The following is a 26,837-nucleotide window of genomic DNA, read 5'->3' on the forward strand; positions in this document are numbered from 1 at the left end:
TCTGGGCATGTGAAATTTTATTAAAAATTAAGAGATCCAAAGCAAGAGCAAAGTACGATGATGCCCAGCATCTTACTTACTTAGTATCATTGTCCAGGAACCAGCAGACACTGGCAACCATGATGCCATACCTGAACCATATACCTGTACATACATTACAGTAACATGTTATATCTAAATGAATATATACAACATGTAAATTTAAAAAAAAAAAAAAAGCAGAGAACAGAAAAAGAAAACAAGTACATTTAAGGGATGTTACAGAGTCATACACAAGCTGGAAGGTGCCAGAATTTAAAACAAATATTCACCACATTTTAATAACAGTAAGAGAAAACATAAGGGGGTCACTCTTCCCTTAATGCTGCCTTTGAGCTTCCACTCTTCTTAAACCAGTGTATTCTCTATGCCGATTTTTTTAGGGAGATGTTTTTTGGCTGCTTGGACAGGAGAGTTCTGTTACCTTTAAAACTAAAATAAAACCAAAAAAAAGCTATCTTAAGTTTCTCTTCTATCTACAAAAATCTTTAAAGAGTGCAGAAAAGCTTTATTAAAATAAGAAAACTTTTAACAAGTTTATTAGCTGATTAGGTTGTATAAAGTGGTATTTTCTACTAAGCAAATAAATTTAACAATGAGATCTTCCTGTTCGCATCTGGCATAATAGCAGTTTTTTTTTTTTTAATTTTAAGAAGTTCTGAATACAAGGAGGCAGCTTATATGAAATAGAACGGTGTCTTTGAGGATGGTTAATTCACTGCTTAATGCTTACAAGAGCTGGAGGAAAGGCAGACATACACTAAGGCAGACTTTGTGTTTTCTTCAGGTATTGACATTCCAGGACACTGCAACACACTTGTTTGTGCTCACAGCGCAGACAAAGATTTCTTCTGCAAAATTAACAATAAATTTGTGACTCCTCCCTCCAAGGAATGAGCTAGGGGAATCAGGAGAGAATACTGTCTTGCAGAATACAAAAGTTAGGGGCTTACAAAGAGCACCAAGGCTTGTATCTCTCATTGATGCAAGGCTATAAATTCCAGCAGTGAGGGCTGTGAAAATTTCTGTACATTACAAGCATCAAATTTTTATTAACCTAGATTTTTTAAAGTTTCTAAAAATAAAACCCTCTCAATGAAATTTCCACTGAATTACCAAATGGATCAGTACACAAAATATGTATGATACATGTAAGAAATTATGTGAAGTTACACATCTGAAAATAAAATACAGTGTTAGCTGTTCATGGTTGTTCCCAAAACACAGCAGTATTCTGAAGTACATATTTCGACTTTAAGAGCCTTACAGCAGTCATAGTTTAAGGCATAGTATGATCAACATCATTTTATTATAGAAATACATTTCTGTAACAGAATTAAGTACACATTTATTTCTAAGGTCCTTCATATCTGCACAATATTAACCTTGAAATAAAATCTTCCTCCCAATTACCATTAACAACTTTACACATATAATTTGATGTATTTAAAATTACCTTTAGACAAAAAAACTCCACTAAAACCTGTAGCCTTAGATGCAAACAACCCTGGCAGTGTAATGACTACAGTACATGGCCTTGCAAAGGTGGAATGTACCTAAAATGTTGACAAATGCTATGAAAACAAGATCTCTTTTGAAAATACATTTCCTTTGATGAAATGCATTCTGATCACAAAAGCACTTGGAAAAAATGAGTGAGCAATATTTATTTTGTGTAACCACGACTCTTACTTGTTACGGATTTTGCCACAAGCCCTTCCTTCTATTAATGCCCTTAAGGAGTTTGAGTCTTCTGTCTCTGGAATGTACAGCATGAAACCAATTTGCAACTGAAGAGGGGGAAAAAAAAAAAAATCACTTCCATTTAATTCTTCCATGTTACACTTCAGTAAAGCCAGTCCTATTCCTTGTTCTTTTTTAAGACATTCCAAAAGGGAGTCCTAGTAAAAGATCCAAGGAAAAATATAGCCCACTTAAAGGAAAAACATCTTGGACACTTTGATGTAAACTTAACTGTTCACTCCAAAAGCCCGTTTACCATTACAGCCAGGAGGGTCCTGTGGGCAGCAGAGCCCAGGTCCACAGATGCCAAAGCCCACCTCAATTTTACAAGTTCAGTCAATATCTCTGGGCAACTTGAATTCCTACAGCAATAGACAGGCTTCAGAGCACTCGGGTATTTAGAGAGCAAGAGCACCAAGTTCCTTGTTAACTCCTATATAGAGCATTTCAGTTTGTCACTGTGTCACAGGGGAACTGAAGCAAAGCTCTTGTTAGAGTAAGGGAGGGCCCGGCCAACACCCCAACCATCGCAACGGGCCACGCTATCACACAGTAACATTCTGTCATTCTGCACTGAGTCACTCCCAGTTAAGCAATGTCACCCTTTTTCCAGGTAAAGAACTTGCTTGCTTTTAATTACACCAAAAAGGCACCAGTTTACATTTAAGTGTTGTACAATCCACAGTGTCAGCTTTGAAAATGGCACTGACCTATTTCAGTTCTTAAAAGAAAACAGCAAACAAAATAGCATCCTCTAAAAATAAAAATAAACCTGATTTATACATCTGCACCTAGGCAGCAGATTTACAAGCACACTTGTGAAGCAGATTTTGTTTCAGAATAAAACAGAAGTCTGATCCTGACAGTTACCAAGTGCTCAGTGCTTTCTACTGCAGCCAGTGAGAGCTGTGAAGCCTCAGTATTCTTCAGGGCACACCCAAAGTGGTATAATCATAAAAGAAATCCCTGAAAACAGATGGAGGAAGGGGAAAAACAGGGTAGGGAGAAATCAAGCAATTCTTCAACCTTTACAACATCACTATGAAGAGAAGGTTAACCTATGACTACACAAAAAAAAATATTGCTGCAACCGGGATTCAATGCATTCTGCTTATACTGAACACTGCTAATCTCTTTCTACAAAGCTGTAGCAGATAAGACACCTGGTATCATTCTGGGTTTTCTATATAGAAACTTTGGTTTTAGTGAATGCTTCAAGTTACATATGGCCATCAAAACATTTATGAAGGATGCAAAGGAAGTGAGCAATTTCTACAAAGACGAAGCTACAAAGGATTTTATTCCCTTCTAAGTATTTGTAACTAAAATTATTAAATTTTAATTATGATGTCTAAAAAGACATTATTTCTAGTTTAGTACGGATAGTTACAATGACTGGTGACTGCCCCAGGTTCCAACAGAGTTCTCTCTGGTTTCAGTAAGACCACTTGAAAAGCAAAGAAACACTAATTCCCTGAATGCTGAGTGAATAACTGCACAGAAGAAATACCAGAGGATGGAGATGTCTCCAAACTGCAGTGACACATTCTTGCTCTCCTAGCCCCTGACATCACATACTGGCCTACTTCTACCCCACTGGAGTTTCAGGAATAGCAACCAAGACAAAAACTTGTCCCATTTAGTCTTGTACTGTACTCCCTGCAGGATTAAAGGACACTGGTTTTAAGAGACAAAGCTGAGAGCACAAACATACCACCTATCAAAGTGCACTGTCATATAAACAATGAAGTTACAAAATTTACAGGGCCAAAACAAAAATTCTTATTAGCAAACAAGTAAAGATTCATCATCACTGGTATTGATTTCAGAGAGGGGAGTAGAGGACTCTAACATTGGCACTTCCACAGAATGGCAACAAGCCGCATGAATACCCAAAGGCTCCTCCCGGTATGAGTTAGGGCAACATCGGTTTTGTCCATCCACTTGGATATGAACATGCACAGGGCTGTCTGGATAAGCAGACTCCCACTTTTTTAAGGGTAACCTACATGGCTCTTCACTCAGCAGATGACTTCTACTTAAACTACTGTCCTCAGGGACAGTCCTTCTGGATGCTGACCCTCCATGGATCGTTTCTGTAACACTTTCAGACAAAGGATCTCTGAAAGCTTTTCCTGAATCCACTTTACTGGACTGCTTAAGCTCACTGCCAGAGGTCTCAGCACCTAAAGACTTATCAGTGTGTCCAGCCTCAGGCTCTGCGTGTGCTGCTGTGCAAGTATTCGGTAAGACATTTGAAGGCGATGGCTCTGTGATTTCAGTCTCTGGCTGCAAATTGCTACATCCAGCTTCTTGTACGCCCCTGGCTTGGCCATGGGCATTTGCCTCTAAACTAGGTCCTTCGGGGGAAGGTGGAGGACTCCGAACAGTCCCATCAGCACGGTTAATGATTCCATCACCCAGTGTAGTCTGTGAAGTGCGGGCGGGTGTCAGGAGTGGGATCTGTCCTCTCACCCGAGGTCTGTGGAAGAGTCTGTTCCAGAGCCTGCCCAAGCGCCGCCGAGATGAGCTCCGTCTTGAGGAGTGTCGTCTCATCTGCCTCCTCATGGCTGTTCGAATGTTCTGCAGCACAGAAGCCTGTAACACAGACATAACGAACCATGATTTCACACATACTCAAAAAACTTCTCCTAAACCCTGTTCTTTCCACTAGTATCTCCACATTACCAGATTTCTCAGACTTGTTAAACACGTGTTTTCTGATGAGCTATTTAAGAATACCAAAGACAGCTCTGCCTGTAGCAAAAGACTCGCCCTTAGAGTGTTTCCAAGTTTAAGCTCTACTTGTCTGCTGAGGAAGATGCTCCTCTCACATGATCACATCGCCACTGAAGGACCAAACTGCAGACCACCAAGTCCTCTATCATCAGCAATAGCAGAGAATCCTCAAAAGCTGATGACAACAGTAGAGAAGAAAGGCCAAGGCAAACTACTTCTCCACACAAGTAACAATCTACAAGTGCTTTATCACACTAGGAACTATATCACAGTTTGATACTTTTGACAGAACACAGGAGATTTTTGAGAACTAAGCAATGACATAGAAGGACAATTTAATGGCTTCGCAGTGTATGTACTTGTAAATGAAAAATAATCACAGAATTTAAAAAAAAATTACTGTGAGAGACCTTACTTTCTTATCACTTCAGGCACATTTACAGTTGCAGCTTGAAAAGCCTTTTTTCTATTTACTTTCTGACCTTTCTCTCTGTCCCTGTCCATTCTATCTTGATGTACAGCAAACCAGCATGTCCTTATCTCACTGCTGTTCCCTAGCAAATACATTTAATGTGCTCAAAACTACCCACAGCACAAAGATGCGTAACTGTGGTTCTTCAGCTCCAAGTAAAACATACACATTTTGATATGACTGCCATATAATTAGCACAGCTACCGAAAGAATACAGTTTCAGATTGATTCTATCTAATTTATAGTAGTTTGGCTGTTGATAGGTTCCTTGGCAATTGTGTCTCCATACTTGGGATGCATTGTACACAGGGAAGTCTTCAACTGGGGGTATAAGTCCTTGTGCAATCAGCTGCCCGTAGGAAGGTGGAGCTTCCCGCCGCACAAACTCTGCCTCCAGTCGCGTCATCTGGGTCTCAAATGCTCTGGAAATAGAACCAGAGGGAAAACATGCAAGAGAAATAACAGTCAGTTTGTCCTGCCTCCCTCACTTCAATGTATAAAAGCACTGCAGAGGGCTTCACACTAGCATCAAAACCACAAACCTTCAGCTAGGCTCACGATGCTAAAATAAACAAAAGGAATAAGAGTACAGGGTAAGCATCAGTGAATCAAATCAGCAAACTCTTTGGTGTGGTCCCAGGTTGGACTCTGTAGCAACTCAATTTTTTCAATAGGCTAGCTTATGCCAGTAACAGCAGTAACTTGTTCAGCAAGGTTATTTTTGGAAAATACAACATTAAGAACTGGAAACAATCACACAACAGGGGCAGCTTGCAGCTGCAGAGATCTTTGGCTGTCCTGCCAGAGCCAAGGCACCGAAGTTCCCAACACAGCGTGGCAGCTGGTTTTCAGCTCCCTAATCATGAAGATTTGATCAGGAGAGAATGTAAAGCACACTGTGCTGAAAACACAAACAGTGTCAGCAGCACAGCACAGAGCTGGTGCACATGACAAGAAACAGGCTTCAGAAAGTCCCTTAGGACTCTCTCCCAAAGGGCAAAGCCACACTTGCACAAACACAGACACACTATCCATAGGGCAAGGCATATAGGGCCCGGGTAAAGGGGCAGAGCTCACACCAATGGGAACAGTGGAGGTAAAAACTCCTGCTCAGAACAGGCCCCACCACTCCAGGACTCACTTTTAGCAGAACTGAGAAGGACCATATTTGGGGAGGGCGGGGGCGAGTTATTCAGTTCAGATTCAGCAAAGACTTCACGGTAACAGTTCAGTGTTCAGTTTTTGGCAGTGCAAGGGGTTTGTTGCAGGAGGAGGAGGTGGGAGAGGAAACTGCTGAAAGTTTTAAGTTAAATACAGGTTCTGCCGGGCTGCACAATAAATGTATATTTCCCATAGATCACAGAAGAGCTGACATTCCCCTCACTGTTTCCAAAATCTTGAACACTTTTCTCTAAACCTAATGCACTGACAGCTATTTAATTGTCATCAAATTCCCTGGATTGATTTCACTTTATTTTGCCAATTCTCTGGTTAGCAATGGACTTTTTTTTCCTCCATTAAACAAAAAGAAGAAAAACATGCAAGCTATTAAAGCATCATAAAAGCAAGACGCTTACCTGTATTCCCTGGTCCTCAGAGAATATAATTTAAATGCACAACCCAGTGCAATCACCAGCAGCAAGCCACACACGAGACTCCCGATCAGTGCAGCTGTGATGACCTTCCTGGGAACGATCACCAGGCAGTTATGTTCATCACTTCCATCCTGGCAGTCTTCTTGGCCGTCGCAGCGCCAAGTCTCAAAGATGCACAGATTTGTACCACAATGGAAGTTTCCTGGCTGGCAAGTAAAGCAGTTTTTTTCATCCGAGCCATCTGGGCAGTTCTTTTGGTTATTACAGCGGTCAAGTATTGAGTAACAAAGCCCACTGTTTCCTTCACATGGGTATTCGTTCTTCTGGCAAGCGGGACAGTTCTCCTCGTCCTTACCATTTGGGCAGTGCCACCACCCATCACAATGCTGCTTATCTGTGAAACACTCCTCGTCGCTTCCACAAGGGTGTTCCCAAGGAAGGCAGTAGCCTTTCACCTGATAGGTTGCATTGAACCCATGGCCAGTGCTCTTGGAACGGGCATGATAGGAGACAGTGAGCTGGCCCTTTGATGACTCCACGCTCACTGAATGCCTATTGTTGTGGTATGAAAATGTCTGCATTAATTTATCACCTCTCTCTTCAATGCCATCATACACCTTTACGTAGTCGTTGTAGCCTAACTGTAAATCAAGCTGCAACAAAACATGTCGATTATCTTGTGTGTCCACATACCATGTGCAACGAAGGTCTGATCTGCTGTGATCAGCACGGAATAAGTCTGGGGAAGCAAAAGATCCATAAAAATTACCCAGCCTTTTGCCACAGGAAAGATCAGGACAATTATCTTCATCTGAACCATCACTGCAATCCTTAACTGAATTACATCTCAGCTCGTTCATCAAGCACTTGGTGGAGTGGGCTGCACTGCACTGGAACATTCCTGAGGGACAGATGCTGGACGGAGGCTCTGTTGGAGGGACAGTGCAGTTTCTCTCATCCGAGTTATCACCACACTCATCCATGGAATTACACTTCCAAGTACTGGGAATACACTTTCCATTTGCACAGCGGAATTCATCTGACTGGCATACAGCCTGACCTATCTTTCCTATGAAAGAGGGCAAGGAGGAAAAATGTCAGTATCAGAACTCCTGGAATCGTCTGATGTCACTTTTTAATGTCTACTACCCTGCATGTCACAAGTCAATCCTTCAGGCCAGTATACTTCAGGAACACTGTTAAGAAGCCAAGTGGAAACAGTGTCAGTGTTACCAACCTAACACCTTACAGTCATCAAGACTGGCCCAAGCCTCCTGTCAACAAAAAAATCTACTGTCTTAAAGTTTTGCCAGAGAGAGCATAAGTGAAGGCAACAAAACTGTAAGGTTTTACCTCTAATATAAGAAAGGCGAAATCCCTGAGCCTGTCCTGAGCTTGATGCATCTGAGTGAAAATATATCCAAACATGGTCCCTTGCAGAGATGAAAGACGGAGGTATGGAAGATCCACACACTTTGTACTCCTCCCTCTTGGAAGAGGGGCCAATCATCAACCAGTCTACTGCACACTTCTGAGAGTCTTCCAAATCGAAGTTCTTAAAACTGTTAGTAACAAAAGAAAACTCAAGTTACAAAGAGGACATAGATCTAAAAGCCAAACAAAGAAAAGACTGTAACAGTTGATATTCTGCACCAAGTAGTGCTGACATAGAGAGATCACATTCAAAGATAACCATACACCTACAGTATATTGAGTACATATAAACAAAGCACTCAAATTCCCCCAATGCAGAAAAGCACACATCTCACAGTCATAAACATCATGCCAAGTAGCTCCAAAAGCTGAAAGGATGATGATTCTTTTACTCAGAGTCCTTAAACAAAACTGCATCTTAATATACAGATGTGAGTAAAAGCAAAATCCCAGAATACATTATACAGAAAGTAGATTAATTTTAACAGTTTTTTCCAACCTTAAAAGCTACTAAACTATGGGATGAGAGGGGAGACTACTGTCTTGGAAAAAAAACATTAGGGAGCAGAACCCTAAAGGGATAAATAAAAGAGACAAAACCAACCAACTCTTCAAGATATGGATATGCAGAGAGAGGGCAAGAAGAAAAAGAGGACTGCAAGGGGTGGAACTGGAATCTAAAGTTTAACTGAAATATTCTGTTTCTGGGAATGCAAACACAAACAAGCCTGTAACCTTTTACAGTCAAACCTCCAGCCCTTCCACTGACCCAGGCTCAGTGATTATTCAATAGTAGCTTACCTAGTGCTAAGAGGTGCCCCAATTGTTTGCAAAACACTGAACACAATCAGATAACCTGTAACTCAGGAACCATACAGGGTATTTGTTCAGTCTGATGAAACAGATTACATTTGCATTCAGAAATCTGCAATGACAATAGCACTGCACAGAGGAGCACAGTCATTAGGAAAGCACACATTGTTCAGGACACTTAGAAATTAATTTAGGTCCTCTGTCATATAACTCGGCTACACAAAATTAACTTGGTAGAAGTTTGTGCATGCAAATACCTAGCCAAAAGTTTCAGAAAGACTGAAAAGCTGCAACAAAACACAGTCCTCCTTCCACAAAGGATTTTTCACAAACATAAAAGATGAATTCTTTGAAAAAGATAAACAGAAAATTTTCTGGTATCACTGTGTATCTACAAAAGACTGTCAACACCTGCCAGATCCTGCTGTTTAAAGGTGAAAGGGAAAGAACAGCAACTACATAAATGAGCCAACTGATTTAAGCAGATCCACCTTAGAACACACCCCCCTATAGGTTCTGCCAAATACATAGGTTTCATAACTCACCAGAAAAAAATCATCAAGATAATGAGCAGTGAGAGAGCACTGAAAGTGTTAGGTTAAAATGGAAAACAAGAGACATCCAACAACATATGTGCAGGCAAGGTCAATCCAACCAGAAATATGTCCTTCCTCTTTCCTAATTCTTCTTGTCTCACCATGTTCTATGTGCCTTCCAGCCGGGAAGAAATACTCCCACAGCATGTAATTCTTTGCTACAAGCGATTTCATCAAGCTTCTGAAACCAGCATATTTTATAAGGAAGTTTTAGACAACTGTGTACTCAGAATGAAAAGGTTTAAGTATTCAGCCATGCAATGGTAAACTAAAGAGTATCTCTGTCCCCGGTGCTCTGCAAAAAACTTTTTAATAACCAAGAAAGTGTATGAATGAGCACTACAGCATGAAGAGGAATTACACAAAGCATCAGTGAAACTATGGGCACCCACGTCTAGCCTGTTGCAAGATATGTGAGACAGCATCACTAAGCTAACCACATTGGTTTTGCTCTCTGTAACTCATTTTGGCACCAGACATCAACAAGGGTTTCTATCATCTACTTGGAGGATTGTTTGCAAGGTTTTCTCATCATAAAGACTAGGATAAGTATTAGAAATATCTATCTGCCCAGCAACAAAAATTTTTAAGAAAATGGAACAGTCACTGAATCAAGAAATGGAAACTCAGAACTGGGAATAGGAGGCAGATGATGACTAGAAAAACTTCTGCTTGTACTATACAAACAAGATCATTTACTAAATCTTTTGATCTCTTATGGTTATTTTAGATATACGAGGACCAACCTAAAAGAGCTAAACAATTTGTTCTCCTATCCTACCAAGTTCCCAGTACTCCAGCCTAGTCCAGCAGCCACACATTTTCCTCACTCTGCTGAAAAGAGCTACTTTTGTCTATCAGGTAAATAATTCACCCATCAGTGTTGTCATACAACACAGGCTGCACACACCCAGGGAAGAATTTGCCTACATAATAAGCTGTCTGCACCTTATATTAAAATGCAAATTTTCTAGGGGAAAAAAAATAGTTTAACACTTAAGATTCACACAAAGGAAGAGTACAGAAAAGTCAGCTACATATATATGCCTGGTTTAAAAACTCCTCTGCAGATGAGAGCGATACCTCTGGAAAAACTGCATTTGTTTAAAATTAACAATATCTTCTACTTGCACCTTGAGAATATAGTGTTGTACATTGCTAATAAAGGGCTTTTTCTGGTTTATTATAAATGGTGTGGAAAAGGAAGAAACTTCAGTCCCATCTTCCAAAGCAGAAGCACAGGCATACAGAAGATAACTGATTTTCCTGAGTGTCAGTTGTGGATGTGAAATAGATGCAGAGCAAAATCCCGTACTTCTCCACTAAAACACACAAGCTTTAGCCACTAAACTGAGTACAGGGGTAATGAGGCAGAATAAGAGTTGCAAGGAAGTATCATCTTTAACAGCCTCCCTGAAAACACCATGCCTCTCAGGGATGCGCGAGCTACCGAAACAAATGCCTTGGTATCCAAAAAAGGGCAACACATAAGAATGAACTCTTCTTCAAAAACAGTATCTTAATCACAGGTGCCTACAAGTTTCAAACACCACTGAATAAACACAATTTCTCTGAAATACAGATGTGCTAGTTCTGATGTAAAGTATTACATAGACACCATAGCAGTTATAAAATTTCTTTTTCTAAGGGCCAAAGCAGTCAAAGCAATTATGTTTTATCTCATGCAAACTAATTAACAGACAAATTTTGCTTTGGTTAAGGCACTGTCACTACACTCCAGCATCCTTTCAAGTTATATCATCTTCAATGAAAACAAATTTTGCCCCATTTAAATTGATGGTGATTTTTACGCAAGACCAAAAGCATGATCTATCTCAAGAAGCCATCAACTGACTTCAGCACAAAAACCACTCCTTTGTAGAGAAATACAACACAACATGCATACATATATGCACATGTATAAATATATAAAATTGATTTTTACTTTATAATGAATTTGGAACAAGGTTTTGTGTAAGAAGTTTCTATCATACTAATCTGACATTCAATAGCCCATTAATCTATTTTACTGAAGAATCCTGAATAGTGCGTTCAACTTCACTTCTTTCATCATCTGTAATTAGATCTAGCGCTGGTGTTGTTACAGCCTTCAGAAGAATAATTTAATCCTGCTACCCACAAAACAGAGCACATGGACGTTTACTTATTCCACTGAACTTTCTCAAACTGGAATGCGAATTCTTCTGTGAAAAGGGTTAGCCCAGTGGTTGAATGACTGAGAATACGCAGTCGAAAAAAATTAATAAAGTCTCGTGCTTCTACTGCTTGTAGAACTGTACAAACATCGTACAGTCTTTGGAAAAGTACTGAATGAAGTCTGTAGTTACGGTTCTTGAAGGAGGTCTCAGGCCCTTTGTATCCAAAACCCACATCGTTTTCTGTGATTGAAACAAGAAACAGAATCAAGTCGTACTGAATCAGACAGTAGTAACAAATAACGTCACCTGTATCTCATGCAGCATCAGTGAGTACTTGGGCAGGGAAGCACAGGGTTTGGGAGGAAAAGAAAAAGAAGGGTCAGTTCAGTCACTAACCCTCTCCAGCAGAGCACGTGTCTGAAAGAGTGGGATACAGACACAGAGGTCCATCTTACCATGCAAGCAGCAGTGCAGAGTGGCACTAAACTCCAGCCCTTGCACCCCTCAACTACAGCCTTCCCCACCACACTGCAGCTGCTCCCTGGGATGCAAACACCCTCCTTCACCCACAGGCTTAACTTATAAGCAACACTCCTCTGCTCCGGCATCTCAGCACTCAGTGATGAAGGGAAGAACACTGCTTTCCTCCAGGCTTTTTTTCCTCCTCAGAACCAGAGCAGACAGCCCTAGTTCAGAGGGCAGGGAGAGGAGGAACATTCAGGCACAATACTGCAGGAGCCAATCACCGGTATTTCGAGCACTTAAGAACTGCACTATTAACAAAGAACAGAACCCATCACTAACACACAGAACATCCTTTAAAATGCTTTGTCCCTTAAGCTGTTCCCACAGTTACCTGTGATCTCCAACATAATACAGGAAGAGAGACTGGTGTAAAAGATCAAAATTATTGGACCAAATTTTGCAGGGTTTGTTTCTTCTGTTAACTCCAGTTATCTAGCTTTTGGAATGCCTCTTCCACAGGTAATTCCTTTAAATAATCATAGAATGGTTTGGTTTGGGAAAGACCTTAAAGACCATCTAGTCCCAACCCCCTGCCCTGGGCAGGGACACCTTCCACCAGCCCAGGTTGCTCACAGCCCCGTCCAACCTGGCCTTGACCCTGCCAGGGAGGGGGCAGCCACAGCTGCTCTGGGAAACCTCTGCCAGTGTCTCACTGCCCACACAGCAAAGAATTTCTTCCTAGTACCTAACCTAAATCTACCCTCTTTCAGTTTAAAACTGTTACTCTTGACCTATCCCTACACCCCTGACCAAGAGTCCCTCCCCACCTTTCCTGCAGCCCCTTTCAGCCCTGGGAGGCCGCTCTAAGGTCTCCCCAGAGCTTCTCTTCTCCAGGCTGAACACCCCCAACTCTCTCAGCCTGTCCTCACAGGGGAGCTGCTCCAGCCCCTGAGCATCTTCATGGCCTATTCTGGACCAGCGCTAGCAGGTCCATCTCCTTCTTCTGTTGGGAGACCCAGAGCTGGACACAGCACTGCAAGTGGGACCTCACAAGAGTAGAGGGGGAGAATCCCCTCCCTCGCTCTGCTGGCCACACTTCTCTTGGTGCAGCCCAGGACAAGGTTGGCTTTCTGGGCTGCGAGTGCATGTTGCTGGCTCACAGTCAGTTTTCCATCCACTCATACCCCCAGGTCCTTCTCCTGGGGGCTGCACTCAACCCACTCCTCGCCCAGCCTGGGTTAGTGCTGGGGATTGCCCCGACCCATGTGCAGGACCTTGCCCTTGGCCTTGTTGAACCCCATGAGGTTTGCACAGTCCCACCTCTCGTGCCTGTCCAGGTCCCTCTGGATGGCACATCCCTTCCCTCCAGCGTGTGACCGCACCACACAGCTTGGTGTCATTGGTGAACTTGCTGAGGGTGCCTCGATCCCACTGCCCATGTGGCCAACAAAGATGTTAAACAGCGCCGGTCCCAATACCAACCCTTGAGGGACGGCACTTGCCGCTGGACATTGAGCCACTGACCGCAGCTCTTTGAGTGAGACCATCCAGCCAATTCCTTATCCACTGAGTGGTCCATCCATCAAAGTCCTGTCTCTCCAATCCAGAGACAAGGATGTTGTGTGGGACAGTGTCAGATGCTTTGCACAAGTCCAGGTAGATGACGTCAGTTGCTCAATCCCCTAATTTTATACAAATCCCCTAATTTTATACAGCAGTACAAGCACAAGTCTATTGAACACGGGAAGCATTCAAACTCTGAGGATCAGAACAACTCAATAGGAACTGACAATGCAGCTCTAAATCTTTTTTTACAGGATTCTGCAGAAATAGGTAAAATCACCTGATTTTCTTTCAGTGGTATGATACTGAAACAAGGTTACCTCCAAGACTGAACCGGACTCCAGGAGCTTACAGAAAATCACAGGATCAGCTACGTATCAGATCTTGTCTGTAAAATTACTCAAGTGAAGCAACAGTAGCCTACAATGATATTTTCCTATTAACTGTCAAGTATTCTTATGTTTCTGGAAAGAACTTCATTAAACCAGCTTATCATAAATACTCATTTACACTGAAAATATGCAAAAAATGTGCTACCTGCAAAACTTATGCTAAGCAGAGCTAAGCTTTTTGCCATCTGCACTGAAAGAAGCAGTAGCAGCTAGGAAAAAAAAAGTACTTCTATAAATAATGTAGGGAATTCCTTACAATCCCCTTAGTAATTTAAGCACGAGCAACTACAGATTAAAGAAAAATTTAAAAAGCAGCATTCTTAATAACTGGAAAAGGACAAAGATGGGATGATGAGGAAAACAAACAAACAAAAAAAAGGGTAAACTGTTAGAGGCCCAGCAGATGTAAAAACTGAATGAAAGTAATTAGTAAATAAATAAAATAAATAAATGTCCAATTTGGCCGTCTAAACTCATTAAAAAATTGGAGAATAAATATTATGGGTAGATCAGTAGAGCACAGTCCCAAAATAAAACAGACCAGCCAATTAAGCAAGAAAAGTTACTTCTATTTGCCAACCTCTCACAGCAAGTGCAGACTGTGAACAACTGATGACTTAATTGGCTCATTAAAAACTTCTGCTTAACCGCTGAAGCACAAGGACCTGGAAGTGAGGAAACCTCTATTCTAGTCCCAGCTCCCAAGCACCAGCTAACTGTGTAACCTTAGGCCAGAGACACAGGGGCTGTGTTTTCAAAAGCTGAGCACATGCAACTGAGTGAAATAAATGGCTATTATGAGTTTTCTCCAATTAATGTCAAGATCCGAAACAATGTGAGTTTGGTAAATAGACTATGAAGCAGTCCATTTAATTCTTCATACAATTACAGACCAGGAAGCCTTTACATGAACAGGCCTCTCTCTTTCTCAAATTGAAACTCAGGTTTTTATGAAAATGTATTTTTTTATTAAAACATATTTTTTCAAAGCTGATGACATGAATCACTGAAGTGAAAGCCAATAAAGGTGATCCACTCCCTTCCCACCTCAATTAATAAGAGACTTACTGAGTGGATCACTAAGTAGACGACTTTTCAATACTCTTATCTTGAATTCTGAACATGGAGAACATTTTACTCTCAGTCCCATAAATTCTTATAATAAAAAGCAATTTATACTCTGCCTACATCAGGTTAATTACAACCATCAGGTAACAGCAACTGCTAAACAAAACCAATTTTGATCTTTTTCTCATATGTAAGGAAACATACACATATAAAGCCTGTAAAGAACGGTACAAAGGCACTGCAAATGACATCTTTATCTGATCTTACAGGATTTTTATGTATTCCTCTGTGAATGTGAAAATAGGTATAAAAATAGAGAAAATGGGAGGAAAAAATCAAGTAGTTTCCAAAACAATAACTAACAGACTGATTACGTGAATCTAAAGTGACACAACACAGTCCTAGAAAACAGTATCTACACACTTGTTCCCAGGTCTGAACAGCCCCACTGCTTCACGCACACAAACTTGGAAGAAAGCACTGAAACATGCACAATTAACAGAGAAGTGTAAGCACAGAGAACATGTATGTCCTGTTCTTGTGAAGTCTCCCCCAAGGATTTCTAAACAGTAAACTATAAAGCAAAACAATAATCACAGAAATGTGAGGATATGAAGAAAATCAATACACACACATGAAAGGCAGATATTAAGACAAAGCTTCTAAAGGACGTGCCCACAGGAGGCAGCATCTTACAACCATGTGTAGATCTGGGCACTGTTCTCTTGAAAGCTGCTGAATAATAGGTTTATAAAAAATGACCACTGGCTGCAAATGTTTTAGAAATCAAAACTAATTTCAATTGCAATTTTATCCCTTGATGACTCCTGCTGTATCTCAAATATGATACTTATATAACATTGCTGTCTTACTGTCAGTGAGATTTCCTTTCAGCATAACATAACACAAAGGAGGTGGAGTTCTTTTTAAACCTTTCAAAATCCAGATGTTATCACAAGAACTGTGTTTGATTTTCCTAGGAAAATTTTAAAAAGCTACTCTTTTATACCGTTATCAGCATGCTGTTAGGACAAGAAGCATACCCAGCTGTTAAGAGGAAAAAAATTTGTAGTTCAACCCTCTTTCCCAGCTTGCCTGTATCATGCTAGCCTAGGCAAGTCAGCTACTTCTTTTACGTCCTTGGCATTACGAGGGCTACAATCTTCTAAAGAAACCCTCTGATGCTGTAACATTTTGCATTTCATACACTAGAGTGAGTCATTCCGAGTACATTTATAGCCAGAAATGTAACACCACAACACTACTCCCTAGGATGTAAACACATAGCTCCCATTGTTTGCATGTGCATAGGAGGGCAGGATATGGCAGTGACAGAAAACAAACCCATTGAGAAGAAAGCTTTCGAATCATAGTGCTATGCACACATCTAAACTGTACACACACATTATTACCAGTTCACTCATCTTTCCTTCATTTCTTTAGCCTCTGTTATAGTCATACTTGCGGAAGAGAACCTTAATTCTAACTGGGAGCTCTGAGATGTTTTCATAGCATAAACTGCAGCACTATTCTCCAGAGCCAAGTCCCATGTCTCATTTGTATGCTTCCTCAGAGTTTCCAACAATCTCTGCCTTGAAACAAATTCCCCAAGTCCAATACAATTTAATGGGGTTTAAAAGCGTGTTTCTATTTATGGATCTCAAATGCTGGCAGGTATCTACTTCCTTACTTTTGATGAGTAGTTCGTATTTTGACCTAGGAATGGTGGAGCCCTCCTATTATTCCATCTGTGGCAGATTTGTTTTTAATTGCTGAGCATCTGCAGTTGAAGAGGTTTGCAGTCCTTTTAAGCAGCTGAGCAAAGAATGAGCAGATGGTGTCAAATACAACAGTACTAAGAACCAAACAAAAAACCCTTTCCCAGGTTTGCTTTTTTTTTCTTTTTTTAAATAAAAATTTCTTGGTTTGAGAAGGATACTATGATTAGCCCAGAGAAATTAAACTCATTCACAGTATGCTGATATTATAGCCTAAACATTCCTGACAAGCCATTCCTAATACATTCTAGCCTTTTCTGAATAATATTTTTATAGAATGAGTGGAAATTGTGCCACAAATTATATTATTTAATTCTGTTGGAAATAAATATTAAGCCAAAAAGCATGTGTCTTTTGGTTAACAAGTAGCAATAAGACATGATTATCTCCAACTGTCAGTTAAACAAAGCACTATCTCAAGACATTACAGAAAAAGCCATTTTTGCTCTAAGAATTTTATGTATCCCACGGAGGCTGCTGCAGGTTTTATAGCCTTCACCTATTCCTATTTATAAGTGATGAAGAGAAGGGGGACTATTTAATGTGAGTAAATACATCACTTTTTCCCACCTCCTCATCTATCAAAGGTGGATGAAATCTCTCTCAGGTATTGTGAAGATAAAGATATTAAGAGACTACAAGTGACTTGCATATGTAATAATCGATGTCAGAAGTAGCCTACAGAAACAAGACACAGTGGAACACTTAAAATGAGAGACGTGCCCAACCTGCAATCATGCTTCAGTGTAATCAGCTTCCTTCAACCATTCAGTAGCTCTGACAGCTTCATACTGGTATATCAGATAACTCGCATTTTGTTTCATTTCAGCAAAGCAATTCTTTATCTCCATGGAATATCAAACCATACCTAATTGTTATCATGTCTCCACTATCTCCTTTAATGAACCAGCTGCAGTTTACAGCTGGAGGATAGTTCAATGGCCAAGAAGGACTATAGATGACTCCCCGTCTCTCTGTGTGCTGTTCCAGTTTTCCACTGCAAGGAGCTGTTAATAAGGGGGGGAAAAAAAAAAATGTTAATGCTTTGCCTAATCAACAATTCACATTATCTACAAGAGCTTTCATCAATTCCTGGGGATTGCAGACAAACGAGAGTCAACAATTTTATCCTTTTACTCCTTTCTTCACTGCCTCGGTTTTTAATTAAGACACCCACTCTAAGTGTAGGTAAGCATAACCTGCATTTCAATGCAGGATCAATCAATAACCTTGTATGAATCTACCGAAGGCTACAATCAATATTACTGCATGGATCTGCCAAGAGGATGCAATACAGAATTCCTTCTTACCAGTTTCCCAAAGCCAGCTTATATCACTCAGCAACTGAAGAAGATCCATATTCAATTTAAAATACCTGGAAGCTCGTTTTGTTGTAACGTGTTCCTGGACACGCCGTTTATTCTCCTGACCATATGACAGACCTGAAGAGTTTGTAATGGTTAAAAAAAATCCCAAAGAAAAAAGTAAACTGGACTCAAATGTTTTCATTGAACATTACTAAATACTCTAAATTCCGCCTGAACTCCGATAGATAGGAGAAATTTTCCAGACAGGGAAAGGAGCAAACAGGGCTAAATAAAGCTCAATATTTTCAAAGCACTTTCAGACCTTCCTATGAAAAACAGCAGGCCAATTAAGGCTACATCAAATACTTATAATTTGTAATTAAGCAATTCAAAAATGAAAGTTAAATGTTCCAAGGACAAGTGGGAAAGCTGTTCTGATGGGAAAATGTACTCTCAGCAGACTATGAGAGGGGAAATTCTGTGTAACGCAATAGCTATTCTGAACATTCTCCAAAAATATTTTTAAAACTATTTTTAAAACAAATGACTATCTAGAGCATGACTCGTGGACTGCAGCTAAGTATTCCAATTTTTGACAGAAGCTTACTTTCTTGTAGCTTAAAAAGGTGGCAAGGAAAAAAAAGGTCGCCTATACATCAAGTTTCCTCATACGCATACATGTCCAAATATACCACTTTATAAATCTCAGGTGTACAGTACTGCTTGAAATTCAGCCACATAAATGCATCATTTTCAATTCTCAGTCCGGATCAGATTCAGCTGCACTGGAGGGACAGGGTGAAGTGCCGGCAAAGCTGCCTGACTGCAATCAAGTCAGGTGGCAGGGCTGCCTGCAGAGCTCCCGGCTGGGGCCGGGGCCAGGCTGCAGCATCCCCCCACCAGTAAATCTGTGTCTGGTGCTAGTCTGTTTGTTCACAGTAAGCACTTTTGAAGCGAGAGCCACAGGAATATAAAAAGCTTGAGGTAACTTACCTGAGGCAAAAACATGTAAAAAGCCATTATTTTTACTCTCCAAGCAGGGCGTTCCACTGAAACATGTGTATATAACTCCTACTAGTTTCAAAGGCCACAAAACCATACAGAATACATGAATACATGAAAAATAACCCATCTATTTTCCAAACAAACATTTTGCATTAAAGCAGTTACCAAAAACAAGAACATTTTTGTTATCACATTTTTAAAACCAGAGAGGCTCCACGCTAGATGCTGGCAAAATACTGAGATGCAGATGCGATTACAGTATTATAAAAGCAAATGTAAGATCCACAGGACTTTTCAACTCCAGTTCTCAGTTTGTTTAGGTCTTTAAATGTATTCCTCCACACGCTTGTCACTGCATCAACGTATCATAGCAGCATAAGAGGACCCAACTAGAGCTAGCAACCACATAAAAGGAGCTGGAAAAACTGCATTTCTTAACTGCCAGATTACTAAAACTTCTCAATGGGAAGGAAATAGAATGCACAAAGCAGAAAGAGCAAATACACCCAACAGCACTATCCAGAGGCTTCCAGCAACAGCTCTGCAAATATTTCTGTTCCCCTTGTACCAAGCACTGTTCTGGATTAATATCCCTTATTCGTATTATATGCATTAGAATAGAGAACAGAATCATAATTACACAAAACTTATTTTAGTTTCCATTCTGAGGAAGCCCCATTGACACGCTGATGACTCCACCAGCACTTCCACTTGCACATTCATCAGTGCAGTTAAGCAGAGCTTTTATTCTCCCAAGTACTTGTTTCTCAGTTCTGGGAAATATTTACAGAGATTCTGAGCAATCTTTATTTGAAGCATGCCAGCTTCTTTGAAGTAACATAGCTAGCATTTTTTCTTTTGCAATGATGTATAGTTTCCTAATTTGTAAGCAGCTGATCTGATGTAACATGACAGTCCAGGTTCTCAATGAAAAATACATTTTCTTATTAACACTGCACATCTGCTACAAATGTGGGACACAGAAGGAAGAATGGACAAATGAAAAAGATTTCCTCTTTTAACAGAAGAACTGTAGCTGTGAAAATCTAAGGACATAAGCAAGGTAAGGGCCACACTGACACTATATGCCATTTTGAGCAGTTCATCTGGCAATGGTCATTGTTGCTCAGTATTTTCCCATGGCTTTACCCCTCTGACACACAGGCAGTTCAGACGTGCCCTAATCAAAATTAAAAGGGCAACTGCTTTGCTCTTACAAAGGCTCCTGATCTGAATGGACCACTCATCTGAGTTCATATTGCCAAAACATAATTACACTATTTTAAGGATATGTCCCCAGTCCCCTAAACCTATTGGACCAAACTGGGGACACACACCCATTCACCCCCCAAAACTACTATTGTGTTTACGCAGACCTCACTTAATTGCCTTATGCTTCTGATGCCTTTCAGTTCCCATCAACACCCATCACTCTGGTATTTGCAATATATCACTAGATCTTCTAACCAGTCATCTGCCTCTTTACCCTTTGTGCGCTGACTGCTGTATAGGAGACAGGGTGAAGGATCTTGAGCATTGCTTTTAGCAGCTGTTCTTCCACCTATATAAATTTTGAAATAGAAGTCCCTAAACAAAGCCTTCAGTGGTATCAACTAAACAAAAACCACACAAGGGCACAATTTCATACTGTTGGAGTTTCGGTGACAATAAAGGGGCACCACTTCCCTCCTCAGCTCCTGGCCATGAAGTTTGCAGAATCACGTACATGTGTAAGTACTGTGTTATTAAGTTGGGCTACAGCAAGACAGTGTGATTCCTTAAGGAAAATAAACAAAAGCCTTTTCAAATTGCCTAAACATCTAAAGGAAAGGGAAGTCTCTAAATAGAAAGGTACAGTCCTGGATTCTGAAGGCCTTATCATCAACAACAACACACAAGAAGAACAGTAACAACATTTTTTCAACAATTGTCCTACAACTTTTTCTGAAGCCTTTCTGCACAAACCCAGAAGAACAGTGAAAACCCAATTTACTATAAGTCCCAAATGGCTTACATTTTACATATTTAGGATTACTGAAGAAACATAACAGAATACCAATCCCTGGATTGGCAAACCAACCCACCAAAAATCTTACTGAGATGGTGCTTTTAAAAAGGATAAATTCTTAAGACACACAATAATGAATCTTTCATAGATTAAAAAAAAAAAAAAACCTTTAAACAAATACCAGAAGAGGTTTTAGTTCAGAGAGTTTCTGTCAAGCAGGCATAAATCTTAATGAGGCTCTTTCTGTAATAATCAAATGGATTTCTTCTACTGTAAACAGCAGAAGATTCCCCCTGCCAGTTAAATATGCCACAAATACTTGCAAGAAGTTTTGGAAACTTCAAAACTTTACATGAATAATATTACTCCTATTCTTGCAAAAGCGACTAGAACAGAACAGACGTCAAACTCCACCAGAGGACAACGCTGGGGGCACTAAACTGTGCAGGAATAAATTTTCAGACAATCCCAGTAGAAAATAAATCCTGCAGTTTCACACTCTTCTGCAATGCCCCAGGGTCCGCCCCAGCCCCAAGGGACACATCCCAGCCATCTGCTCCAGGATAAAGAACGGTTTGCACCTGCCACAAGGAACCTTCTCTGAAAACCAAATGCTTGGCAATATACACTTCCTCAGTAGCTACCTCAGCGTCAGCAGGAAACTCTCCCCAAGTTCTCCAAATGCTCCCTGAAGGAGGGCTTGCACACATTGCTTAATGCAGATCCTTTATGCCTGTGGAGAGAAAAGGACTTAAGACTCCTTTTCATTTTATCCAGTCTCCAGCAGGCTGCTTCTGCCCCTGATATCAGAACCAGCAAAGGCACCGCCCACGGGTTCAACTCACTGATATGACAAAAGCTGAGCTCGCACTCCGCTGCATCAACAGGCTGAACTGGCTCAAGGCAAGCCTGGGAAAAGGGGGCTCAGGGGGAGGTCTGCTCCCTGTCAGCAGCAGCAGCTTTTCTGGCTTAAAGTTGTTGTACAATACAGCCAAGATGGTGACTCAACCTGCATTCTCTAGAACTCATTATTTCTGCTATTACTAGCTTTCTGAAAAGAAACCACGCTGCACCTTATCGTGGGGATCAACGCTGTAATAAGCTGCTTTGTCTGGACGTGTTTTAGGACAGCAAGCATTCCTCCCAACTTTTATCAGGGCTCCCCTAAGGAACATCATCTGCCTTACAACTGCACTATCCCAACCTGTTACCCTGCAACACACAGGTGAAAAGCTACACATGGATCACACTATTGCAATGACCATTTTTATGATCATTTTTCTCCCTAGCTCCAGTCATGCTGTCAGGAGACAAAATAACTCAAAACTACATCAAGACAAGAAAACATGAAGGCTACAGTACTCTAAGGTTTTCAGAATACTTGAAAGAATAAAAGCCAAATGTTACAACTCTGCTTCTAGCAAAAGAACAGCACTAGAAAGCAGCTGAGCCAACTGGATGAAGCATTATATACTTCAGGACGAGGTGCTATCACCAGTCTCGGCCAGCATAATTACTCAAGTTACACTTTGCAAACTCATATACCATACAGCAAACGGACGGCAAAGTCCATGAAAAGCCAAACAACCACCCAGGCAGAACACACTAGGACATAGCTGACATTCTGGACTTTCTTCTAATGAAAAACCGTAAATACTGTGTTGCAAGCAACACACGCCCTATATGGTTCATCCACACTTCCCCTAAGCTAAATTTAAGGCAGTTACCTAATCATAAAATTACTACCTTTTCCTGATTTAAACCTTCTCTCAAACCCCCTGTTGACTTGAATGCTCAAGCTCCCACATTAATCAACCCACTGCCTTAGAATTATTTTTGTGTTTTCCCATTCTGTTTCCTCCTGTTTCCCTTATTTGGTTTTTCTGTTTTAATTTAAATTGCAACCTCTTTGGGCATAAAGTATGCCTGCCAACATGACTGTGGATCGACAAGCACAAGAGGGCTCTTATCACTAAGAGGACCCGTAATGTTCCTGTAACATCAGTAAGTCACAGTACTGCTATAGAAAAGGAAATTACACCAAGTGCTGCAATTCTGGTTGACTTTACACTTTGACATTCACGAGGCATTTTTAACATTCTTGTTTTAGCTCCCCCGGGAATGAGCCACTGTCCCTGGCTTGATATTCCCAGGCACATTTCCTAAACACAGAGTTTTCCCCTCAACATATCACATGTACTATAACCTTAGCCTCAAACTCACAATTTTTTCCTAGCACAGTGACACCAATGGGAGTCTATGACCCCAGGAAGACTTAGAAGCCCTAAACTTCCTAAAACGCCATTGTTACTCTCTCAAACAAAGGTCATACTGTTTTGTTCAAAGATCTCTTGGCATGGGGAAGACAGTAATGACTCAAAAGAACAGTAAATGCAAATAAGAAAAGTACGTCTTACCTAATGAGGTAACAGCACTTTCTATTTTCCCAGTCAGGAAGAGATTCACTGTGTAAAGACAGAAAAATAATGTTGATACAGGTTCCAGTGGCACAGGATGTCAGCCAGTAGTTAACCATTTCTACGTGTTCACTGGGGTGTTAATACACCACAGTCTTCCAAAAAGAACTTTGCTTATCTACACAGGCAAGTCAACTACTATCCTTCACTGTAGCTATAAAAAAATTCAACACACAATGTCAGTTTAGCATCTATCAAATACGCTACCAAAAGAAACAACTGCCAATCTATTTTAAATTGCCTTCTGCAGGATTTTTTTTTTTTAATTTGGGGAAGACAGAACAACAATTATACTAAAACATTCATCATCACAGCTAGGTACTTTACCTGCTTAAATGCAACTAATAAGATTATTATCTTTAAATATGTCTCCTCTGAATAAAGCAATGTTAGCTTCTCTCAGGTAAATGTCACCTTGAAAATAAACTGCTAAAGCTAACATGATTACCTTGATCAATCAAAGGCAATTAAGTTTTCAAAAAGGTCCACTAGTAAAACCAAAACAGGGTAAGGCGGTGCTTGCAACACACACCTGACTTACAAATGAGTCTCCAAAATACTCTCAGAAGTCTCCTCCCACAGTATATACCATTAGAGTGATCTGGTAAGAGTAGTTATTGCCAAAAAAAGATTTCTCCTGTCACTGTTGCTCCAGAGGTCAGCATTAACATGTAGTATCATATTAGATTCCCCATATATTCTTTAAGGCACTTCTCAAAGAATTACAGCATATTTCACCAACTGCTCTCATTTTAGCAGTAGTCTATAATCTACAAAGACAGCCTATTAATAAAATGACAAATGTTTAAATGAATTAGAAAGGTTTAAAAGGTTACCAAAACTTAATTTACAACATCCCAGCTCAAGCACTCACTTTGGCTTTATTTTGCATGTGTTAAGTCTTAAATCTTTTTATAGTCGATCTGTTGGCAAGCATTTGTAAAAAACATCATTAAAAAATGAACAATAGGAGAAGAGAGGAAGAGAAATTGTCCCCGTTCCCAACAGTCACTTGGGAAGCTGCTGACAATTAACACTATTTATGTCTCAGAGTAGCATGTACAAGTGTGGGCCACCATTGTTCTAGACACTGTCCAAACACATCACAAAACAATGACCCTTGCCCTAACCACCTCTGGCATAACTTAAACCAGCACAAGAGGAAAAACGTACCTAGAACTGAAGGGGTGGAAATAGAAAAGCTAAAAATGATCCCTTAGCTTGGCAGTTTGAGCCCAGTCAGTTTTCAGTCAGCGGTGGACCTGAACTATCACCAAACTCCAGCAGGCCAGGTGCCAGCAGCAGCCCTTCCCCGACTTGGGTCTGGATGTCCACTTGGACTTTCTCCCTCCTGAAGACAGACCCCAAGAGCTAAATGCAGACAGCCACATCGGCAGGCGCACAGACTGCTACAGACCTCAGCCTGAGGCCAGGCCCCACAAACCAGAGAGAGCGACTGCTCCTGGTGTCACCCGTCACAGAGGGCTTTGGGGACTCCGAGCTCCCTCTGAGGGGCTGCAGGATTGAGCTTTTAGCAACGCACAAGCGAAGAAGTTTATCTAAATGTCAGCATACATATGCTGTGGCTTGAGAAGAAACAGGCCTGAGCTGCAGATTTGTGTTAATCAGCATTAACACGACGTTCAAAGGACCTTAACAGCACTGATTTTATTACATAATTAATGTAACATTTGTTATATGATAACGACATGACATGTAATTATTTCCTTTGTTTCATGGCACCAGTTTGCTCTAATAGGTCAGTAAGCACACCTAGGAGCAACACTACCATCCTGTACCAGGAAACAGCTCAGCTCCGTTAACTCTTGCTCTGTGACAGAGCAGCACGTCCGCTTGTGACAAACCCTGGATCACAGAAATAACTGCGACACAACATTTTCTCACACTGTATTAAAGCACCACTATTCCTGTAACCATAGTAATATAGTCATAAAGACTGAGAAGAAATTAACCAGTGATTAAGTCACAAATGTAACTTCATTAAAATTAAAATATTTTGTTTTGCTCCAAAGAAAGTACATGAATATAGTCTGCATAGCTATTAGCATCACAACTGAAGGGAGTGTTTGAAGGTGGGCTGTATGGAAATGTCTGGGTCTGTACTACCATTCTACAATCTTTCTTCCCACTTCCTACCCAAATCTTCATGACGGCCATAGCAGAAGACAAGCTCCCAAGCAGAGGTTCCCTCCTATGGCTGATGAGGGGCCCCCATGCCCTTTACATGGAAATAAGTAGCATGAGGACAAGGGGCATGATAGAGTGGAATTAGCTGACTCTGAGTCACTTTGCTTTCTTCTGAGGACTGTTAAGGAGACAGCCCTAGCTTGCTACCAGAAGGACATTTACAGGGAGCTTTGCACGTCAGCCCTGGCAGATACCTAAGAAGGACAACCTCCAAAAATGCTCTTTTACCTCTGCAAATGCAAAACATCTATTGGCTGCTGTTGCAAGCTCTTTGCTCTCTTTTTCAAACTCTTTCACACTAAGTCAGCAGTCAAGAACAGTTCTTTAAAATAAAGTCTAAGTTTCACGTCAGGTACTTTCCCCAGTGACTGAGTAAGCTTACAATTGCCAGTATCTGTTCTCCTCACTCTCAGTCTCACTCAAGACTGTCAAACCAAGACACGAGTGATGTAAACCAGCATTTTCTGAAGCACTCAGCTCTCAAAAGTGTCAGAGGCCCTAAAGAAAGAACAGCCATTCCCTGATGGTCTCCTTGTCTCTTATCAAACCAAAATCTTGTCAAAATATAAAAACAGGTGAGAGGCTAGAGATATATTAGAAAGTTTTCTAGATGCTCTTTTTCTTAACTGTTGAGTTATGGGAAAGCCAGAAAAAACAGAAGCGGTTCAGTTGGCTTGAACTCCATGTAGGAAACTTACTGTGCCATTCATTTGGATTGCTAAATAATTCTCAGGGTGAGGTTTTCAGCTGGGAAAGTAGTTATTTGGATCAAAAGGGAAATTTACATCTTGGCACCTCCGAACCACATGACAGCTACCAGGCTTTTCCCACAGCTAGACAGAGAGACATCAGCCTCACTGTTTTGATTACTTCCTATTTGATAACTTTCTACGGCCTCCAGAATTTCTCAAGAATGAGAAACAAAATGGCCTCGTGAAAAAAACAGTTGCAACAAACTCAGTTCAATTCTTTGGAG

The 26,837-nt window shown here is 40.7% G+C and overlaps 1 protein-coding gene across 2 annotated transcripts; it reads right to left on the minus strand.

The window, feature by feature from the left end:
• On the minus strand, nucleotides 1–26,837 carry LRP3 (LDL receptor related protein 3). 2 transcript variants are annotated; one of them, XM_026856654.1, is made up of 7 exons: nucleotides 26,819–26,837; nucleotides 23,594–23,641; nucleotides 17,725–17,863; nucleotides 7,942–8,150; nucleotides 6,571–7,657; nucleotides 5,283–5,415; nucleotides 1–4,380 (listed from the first exon to the last, which is right to left on the minus strand). In XM_026856654.1, coding segments are annotated over exons 1-7 (2,430 nt in total). In that variant the 5' UTR covers nucleotides 26,820–26,837; the 3' UTR covers nucleotides 1–3,567. The 2 variants fall into 2 exon arrangements, with proteins under 2 accessions (XP_026712455.1, XP_026712456.1); XM_026856655.1 differs by lacking the exon at nucleotides 26,819–26,837 and adding an exon at nucleotides 26,560–26,750.

The sequence above is a fragment of the Athene cunicularia genome (genome assembly GCF_003259725.1).
Source record: "Athene cunicularia isolate RWA chromosome 11 unlocalized genomic scaffold, athCun1 chr11_part1, whole genome shotgun sequence".
NCBI lineage: Eukaryota > Metazoa > Chordata > Aves > Strigiformes > Strigidae > Athene > Athene cunicularia.